Source organism: Aquila chrysaetos, chromosome 9 (assembly GCF_900496995.4).
Source record: "Aquila chrysaetos chrysaetos chromosome 9, bAquChr1.4, whole genome shotgun sequence".
Classification (NCBI taxonomy): domain Eukaryota; kingdom Metazoa; phylum Chordata; class Aves; order Accipitriformes; family Accipitridae; genus Aquila; species Aquila chrysaetos.
In genome coordinates, this window is record NC_044012.1 from 1994338 (window position 1) to 2001506 (window position 7169).

The 7169-nt window shown below is 65.1% G+C and overlaps 1 protein-coding gene across 3 annotated transcripts; it reads right to left on the reverse strand.

Annotated features, from left to right (window-relative positions):
• Positions 1–613: 613 nt before the first annotated feature.
• On the reverse strand, positions 614–5459 carry CDT1 (chromatin licensing and DNA replication factor 1). 3 transcript variants are annotated; one of them, XM_030023898.1, is made up of 11 exons: positions 5377–5459; positions 4926–5346; positions 4405–4569; positions 4095–4312; positions 3407–3604; positions 3150–3295; positions 2729–2832; positions 2238–2426; positions 1701–1835; positions 1421–1622; positions 614–1312 (listed from the first exon to the last, which is right to left on the reverse strand). In XM_030023898.1, exons 2-11 carry the CDS (start codon positions 5316–5318, stop codon positions 1149–1151), a joined length of 1914 nt encoding a protein of 637 aa, XP_029879758.1. In that variant the 5' UTR covers positions 5319–5346; positions 5377–5459; the 3' UTR covers positions 614–1148. The 3 variants fall into 3 exon arrangements, with proteins under 3 accessions (XP_029879758.1, XP_029879759.1, XP_029879760.1); XM_030023899.1 differs by having other exon boundaries at positions 3407–3608; positions 4099–4312; positions 4926–5458; XM_030023900.1 differs by having other exon boundaries at positions 3407–3601; positions 4926–5458.
• Between the last annotated feature and the right edge of the window lie 1710 nt (positions 5460–7169).

A 7169-nucleotide genomic window follows, 5' to 3' on the forward strand; every position in this document is an offset into this window, starting at 1 on the left:
TGCCTGCTCCCTAGGGCAACACTACAGGGATCTCCAGTGCTGCCAGCCTCCGAGAGCGACGCTTGAGGTGCGGAAGCTTCCCTGGACCAGCGTGGATGAAGGGCAGTCCCCTTTCTGTGCAAGTCCGTGATGCCCCATGCTAAAACCAGCCGAGTCTGGCTCGGAAAGCGGTGCGAGGCATGCCCGACGTGACACCGCGCAGGGGCAGCTCCCACCTCCTCCCTTGCACCCACGCTGCCCGTCCTGCAGCAAGAGCTGACCTGACCTGGGCGCTGGGCCAGGCCAGCAGCTCTGCAGCAATTGGCACCCTCTTTGTCCCTCTTCCCGAGCCACTTCAGCCAAGTGACCTGGGCTTTCCCCTGGGAAAAAGCCCCCCCCCACGCCCACCCCCAGCCCTGCCTGCTCCTGTCCCCGTGGGAGCTGTTCCACAGTCCCTATTTACAAAAGCTGCATTCAGTTCCCTGCAAACCCACGCTCACTTTTTCCAGTAAGTCTTTCTCCAGGAGCTGGATGACGACCCAGCCCTTCCCCGCGTGTGCCGGCCGACGCCAATTGCCATGGAGAACCGCGGTGCTAACGCGGCACAGACAGGCAGCTCATGGAGGAAGAGCACTGTGTTAACACAAGTCAGCTATATTTAAAACATTTAATACAAATATGTTTTGACAAGTCCTGTAGTTGTTTCCAGCGAGCACTGGAGATGCGATTTCCCTCCCTTAAAAACAGAACAAGGCCCAGAGCTCCAAAAACATCAATTTGTGACTTCTTCTCTCAGTCCTTCCTGCCTGTCACCCTCTCACCCTGCCCAGTCCTGCCTCCACCCCACCAGGACCCAGTTAGTTAATGAAAGAGACCTCCTGTATCAAATCAGGAGAACGCAGCAAAGCCGAGAAGAGGTTACTAGCTCCTCTTCGCTGCTGGCATCCTCACCCTAGGACACAGGACTGCCTGCCTTCAGCTCAAGGGTTAAGGGAGCTATGGTCCTCATGGACCCTGGCAGAGGAATTTGTTAAATGAAGGTGTTTTGCTCTTCCTCAGACATCCCTGAGGATGAGCTTCCCATCAGCCCATACCAGATCGCAGAGCGCGGTCGGGATTTGCTACATTTAGAGGAGATTACACGGGGGAAGCCTCGACCCTTGTGGGGCTCAGAGGGCTTCTGCCTCCTTTGCCACCTTGGTGAGCCTCTCCGTGACGAGGCCGAGGTCCTTCCCTTTGTCCAGTTTGATGTAGGTATCCGTCCTGATGGCGTGGATCCCCACCCAGTCGGGCAGCAGCTCTGCGAAGAGGCGCAAGTGTTTCTCCATCTCACCTGCGAAAAGGAGCGACAGCCGCCGGGTCAGAGCTCAGCTCCCCCAGCCCCTTCCTCCTGCAAAGACCCTTCCACGCCGGTGAGATTCCCCGCTCCCCGCTTTCCTACCGGGAGGCATCTGTGCGTCGTAGCTGTCAGCCATGCGGGCACAAGCAACCTCCATGGTCAGCGCCTGCTTCTTCTCGGCCACGAAGACGTTGCGCAAGATGCGGGCCATGGCCGGCAGCCGCCCCAGCATGGCGAGCCGCTCCTCCTGCTGCGGGTCCCGTGTCATCAGCGCCTGTAGCTTCTGCGCCTCCTTCGCCCGGATCTTGGGGAGCAGAGAAGATGGGGTGAGACACGGGCAGGTCCCCCCCCCCGGCACCACGGCCAGGACCGAATTACTCACCCTCTCGAGCAGAGCCTGGGACACCCCTTTCAGAGCACTGGAGGTGCTGGCAGGGGACGGTGCTTTGGAAACCACCGGTTCCCCCGCACCGGCTTCAGCGGTTCTCAAGGCCAGGTTGGCAAGAGCTTTTTCCATCTGCTCATGTGGAAGAGGGAGGAGGAGTTGGGTTACAGCTGGGAGCCGCTTGTGCTGGAGGAAGGAGAAATTTCCCCTCCACCGCCCCCGCCACCACCCTGCAGCCCAGCACGTCTGACCCATCCCTGCCTGCGCAGAGGACGGTTTTGGGGTGCTTCATCTCCTCTCCCAGCCCCAAAGTCACTCCTGACGGCTCCTCTAGCTTGAAACCAAGTCCTGCACCACAACCTCCAGCGGTAACAGCCAGGCTTGCGTTCCCACCTGCCTACATCTTATGGTGCTCTGAGTCCTGTGGCTCTGAAACGATCCTTCCCGAGCCCTGTCCGGTAACATCTTCCCAGAGAGCCAGCTGGTTTGACATCTGCCAGCTGCAGACGGAGCCAGACCCTGGTCCTGACTCACCTTGGGGGTCAGCATCCCCCGCGCCATGCTCAGCACCTCCTGGGCCGTGGTAAGCCTGTCCTCCTGGGGCGGCCGCGGCAGCTCCGCCGGGCTGATGTCCGGCACCTCGTCCACTTTGAAGCGGGGATGCCAGCGGGTCAGTTTCTCCTCCGGCACCACCATGGGAGGGCTGAGGGCAGCCAGGAATGCCTGGAGAGGGGCGAGAGCTGCGTCACAGCACCTGCGGGCCAGGTACGGGGGAGCTGGCCACTGCCCCGCACTCCCAACATGGCTTGGCAACACACGGCAGCTGGCTTGGAGGAAATTCAGAGCCAGGAGAGATGCCATTTGCCATCCTCCCCACCCACACCTGCCTGCCAAGAGCATCCCACAGGAACCAGCGATGTCCTTCAGCCTGGATCCCAGCCCGCTCTTTCCACTGATTCTCTAGATAGCGACCAGAGCAACCCCAGACCCCAAAAGCGGAGGGTGCCGGAGAGGGGGGTCTTCACCTTGTGGTGCTGCTTGACGATGTTCACCAGGTTGCGGTTGAACTCCTTCCTGCGCTCCAGCAAGCGCGACGCCGACAAGTGCGGGCGGCCGTCCACTTTCTCCTCTGCAAGGAGAGAGACACGAGCATCACCTGCGGCATCAAGGCAAAGCGCGGCAGCACCGCGACGGGGCCCAAACCTCGAGAGCCTTGGGAAGGACAGGATCAGAGCCCCACCGTGGGGCTGAGTTGCTGCCAGAATCACCGCCCCATCATCCTCCCACTTGTCCCAAAAGTGTTTTCCACTTCCAACACGCTCAGGCCCTTCTGCGTCAGATGATTATCTAATGAACTGAGCAGAGAGCATCCCTGGGGATTCAGGGATCCCAGCCGGGATCGAGCGCACCCCAGCTCTTGGGGGCTCCCCCCCAGGCCATACATACCTTCCCCCAGCACCGGCTCCAGCGTGAGCTGGTAGTCAGACTTCTTGACGCTGTTGCCAAAGGTGGGGATGTTCTTCTCCTGGCGCAGCCTGTACGAGGTGGGGTATACCGCCTTGATCTGCCCCACGTGCCGCTCCTCAAACTGCCTGCCAACAGCACCCAGAGAGGTCAGGAACCCCGAGGGCTGACACCGGGGCATCGGGCCCAACAGCTTCAGCTGGGACCCCAAAATGGGCTGCCCGCTGCTGCCGACTTACTTGCGCATCATATCCTGCACCCCCTGCTTGACCTTCGCAAAGGTGATGGTCTCAGCACGGTTGAAGAGCATCCCGGCGATGGTGTCCACGCTGCGGAACATCTCCGCCAGCACCTTGAACTTGTAGGGCAGCGTGAGCCCCGGCGGCTGGTCCTGCGCGAGGGTGTGGAACCGCTGGTACGCGGGGGCCTTCTCGCTGCCAGGAAAGGAGAGGGGTCAGGGTCCCCCGCACACAACAGCCACCGGGCATGGCGAACACGGTGCTGGGACGGCACCGAGGGTGCAGCCGGGGACAGAGATCAGCCAGAACGGGGGTCCCACTGCCGACAGGGCTGACCTCAGAGCCCAGGACCTGTGTGCCCACCCCAGACCCCTCTCCACCCCCCCATCCCCAAACCCTTCTCTGAGCAACGTGTGCCAGTATCTGGGTCACATCACCCATCCTGGGGACGTCGATGCCCCGACGCTCATGGCAGAGTCAGGGTGGCTTGGACTACACTCAGAGAAGCCCTTTGCATGCAGCGGGGCCCGCCAGCGCACCCACAGAGCTCCCACACCCCCCTCACGGGGGTGGGAAGACCCCTGCAAAATCGCTGTGAGGTTGAGCAGCCGAAGAGGGCTGCAGCAGTCACCGGGACACCCCAATTTCCCCTCAAATCTGGGGCTGCATCCCCAAAGCCACTCCTCACCCGGCCTCTGCTGCAGGAGCTGCCACCTCAGTGTCCCCGGATGGCTGCGCTCCCGGCGTGGCTCCGCTTCCCGCTTTCTTCTTACGGATCCGCAGCTCCAGTTCCCGCACTCGCTCCAGACGGCTCCGCAGGTCGGCGCTGGCCCCGGCGGGGATGGGTGGCAGCTGGGCCAGCGTCTTCACCCTCCGCAGGCGGCACCGCAGCCCGGCCAGGTCCTCCTGGGTGGGGAAGGGGCACACAGTCAGAGTGGGGCTCGCACACCGGCAAGAAACACAAAAAAACGGAGCAGAAATCCAGGCTTGTCCCATACCTGCTGCAGGCACCTGGTTTTCCCTGGGGGGGCTGTGCTGGGCTGTGTCCCCTCATCCTGTCCCCGGCCGGGGGAGCGGGTGGTGCTGGCCGGGGGGTCCGCTGCCAGGTCCAGCGAGGGTGGCATCAGGGGGCGAGCAGTGGCCGGAGGCGAGGGGCTGGTGGCCTGCAAGAGAGCAAGGGAGCGTTAGATGTGCAGGGAACCCACCCGCCGGGACCCCCTCCCCGGTGTGTCCCCCCACCACGGCCTTACACTGGGGGGGGCGGGGGGGGGGGGGGGGGGGGGATGGAGCCATAGGGGGGGGTCTGCACTAGGGGCAGGGGGCAAGCCCTGGGGGGTGTCTGCAGCAGGAGAAGGAGGGCAAGCCCTGGGGGGGGGATGTCTGCACTGGGGGGGGGGGGGGAATCAAGCCCTTGGGGGGGTTGCTCCGGAGACGCTGCCCCCGTTTTACGCTCCCCCCCCCCGTTTTAGGGCCGCAGCCGCGGGGAAGCGGCGCACCCCCGACCCCTGCAGTTCCCTACCGCGGCCGGTGGTCCGGGTTCCGCATCCCGGTGCAGCTCCAGCCTCTTCCGCGCCGACTTCCCGCTCGGCTCCCCGGGCCGGGCCCCGACCGACGGTTCCGCTTCCATCTCCCGCCGGCTCCGTTTCCTACCCGCCAGCCCCCGCACCACCGGGGAGCCGCCGCCGCCGCGGGCCGGGGTACGCGGCGAGCCGGGCAGCGGCGGCGGGTGGGCGCTGAGCCCCACCGGGACACCATCCTCCTCCTCCTCCTCCTCCTCCTCCTCCTTCACCTCCCGGTGTACCGGGGGACTGGCAAGGGCGGCCTTGAGCCGGCGGCCGCCGCCGCGCTTAACCGGGGCTCCGGTAGCCGCCTTCGTGCGGCTGAAGAAGTCGGTGAGGCGGAGCTGGGCCATGGCGGTCCCGGTCCCGATCCCGATCCCGATCCCGGTCCCGGTCCCGGTAACGATCCCGGCGCGCCGACACGTGCACCCGCGCTACCGGGCGCGCCAAAGCCTCCACGTTTGGCGGGAACCCGCGCGGCCGCAGCACCGCCCACCGCCGGGGGGGGGGGGGAGTGTGGTGGTGGTGCCGGGAGGAGTCACGTGGTGCGGAATTGGCGCCACGGGGTTCTTAAAGGCGCCGTGCCTCCCCTATAGCTGTGCTCCACGTGGGGGTCGGGAGGGGATTGTTCGGTTGCGGGGGTTCAGAGCCGTTCCGGGGCGGGGGCTCCGACCTTGCCCGGTGCCGCAGCGCCTGGTTCAGGGGACCAGCCGGTGCACCGTGTGCCCGCTGCGGGGACGGAGGCTGCCCGGCCCTTAGCTGGTGCGGGGGGGCTGCAAGCTGGGGGACCCTGAGCGGGGCAAACGGCATCTGAAATGGCGCTGGGTTGGGGGTCACCCCTCTCGCCTGCCCTCCCCAGCGTGCCCGGGGCCAAGCCCTGCCCAGTTCCCTGCCAGAGCTCTGCGGTGGCGGGGCCCTTCGAGGGACGCTGCCACTGCTGCCTTCCCCCACATCCATGGCTCCAGGCAGTGGCCATCCCTCCGGCTAGGGACAGCCATGGGAACGAGGGGCACCAGCAGCACCCACTACCCCAGTATCCCCCTGCCCCGCGGCGTGGCCGTCTGCTAATGGCACTGCCCGGACACGGGAAAAGCTTGCTCGCCCATAAAACGCCTCGCCGGGCACTCAGGCCGTACCCGCAGCACATTACGGGACCGCGCCGTTCTCCAGCATCTCTCTTAAAGCCTGAGCGAGGCCGGCAAATTGGAGCGGGACCACTCAGGGCCGGATTCGGCCGCGTGAGGCAGGGCTCTGGGGTGCCGTTCCCTGTGCCCATTTACTTCCACAGCCTCCATTCCCAGCCCGGCTGCCGGCTGCGGTGCGGCGGGTGCTCGGGGCCAGGGCTGGGAGCGAGACGCCGGTGTGGGTGCTATGGACCACCCTTTCCTGGATCCATTTTGGGTGGGGGAGATGCAGCCCTGGGCTTTTGCAGCAGTAATTTCCATACCCAGGTCTCACGGACGTGATGTTAATGCAGGGCCTCGTGGCTCAGCGCTGACGAGCGTTTTCATTTACACGAGTGAATCCCTCCGGGTCCCAGCGATGAGGGTCGATGCGGCTGGGCAGAGGGGCCGAGTCCCCCTTCTGAGGATGCTCAGAGGTGGTTTGGGCACCCACAGCCCTTCCCAGCTCCCACGGGGGGCTGTGCCCAGCAAAACTCATTTGGACACCCGTGTTTGGGGGTTCTTGGGCCCATCCTGCCCATGGTTCGGGTGCTACGGCATGGGCAGCGGTGTCCGGATGGCTGCGGCTTCTGTGGCACATCTGGGGTCCGGGCCTGGGTGGGGGGAAGAGCCCCGAGAGTGCTGGAGGGAGCCAAGGGAAGAGAGCGGAGCCCGCCAAGGTGGGGAGCGGGCCGGCAGCGTGCCAGCTGGATGCCAGTTTATTAAGTACGTTCGGAAAACAAACACGGGGAAGCTAAAGAATGCGGAGAATTTCATGGGCCGATGCTTCCTGTTAGGGGCCGGCAATTACCAGCACTGCCCGGTGTCCTGCCCGCCGCCCCACGGCCGCCGGCGATGCTGCCCTCGCCGGCGATGCTGCCCTCGCCGCCGGCTGTGCCCGGCACCTTCCCAGCCAGGGGCTGAGCTTGGGCTACCGGCGGTGAGCGTGGCACCCAGCTCCCCTCATCTGGGCACCCAACTCCACGGGTGCGCGGCCACGCGTCCGGCTTCCCCAGGGTCTGCGGTGCGCACCCAGCTCCG

Excerpts from the sequence above, each read along its gene's own strand:
- CDT1 (XM_030023898.1), bottom strand. The coding sequence starts at position 5,318 with ATGGCCCAGCTCCGCCTCACCGACTTCTTCAGCCGCACGAAGGCGGCT. Across the intron at positions 2,833-3,149 it reads GGAGCCGGTGCTGGGGGAAG|AGGAGAAAGTGGACGGCCGC; the intron begins GTATGTATGGCC and ends CTCTCCTTGCAG. Across the intron at positions 1,623-1,700 it reads CCCAGGCTCTGCTCGAGAGG|ATCCGGGCGAAGGAGGCGCA; the intron begins GTGAGTAATTCG and ends CTGCTCCCCAAG.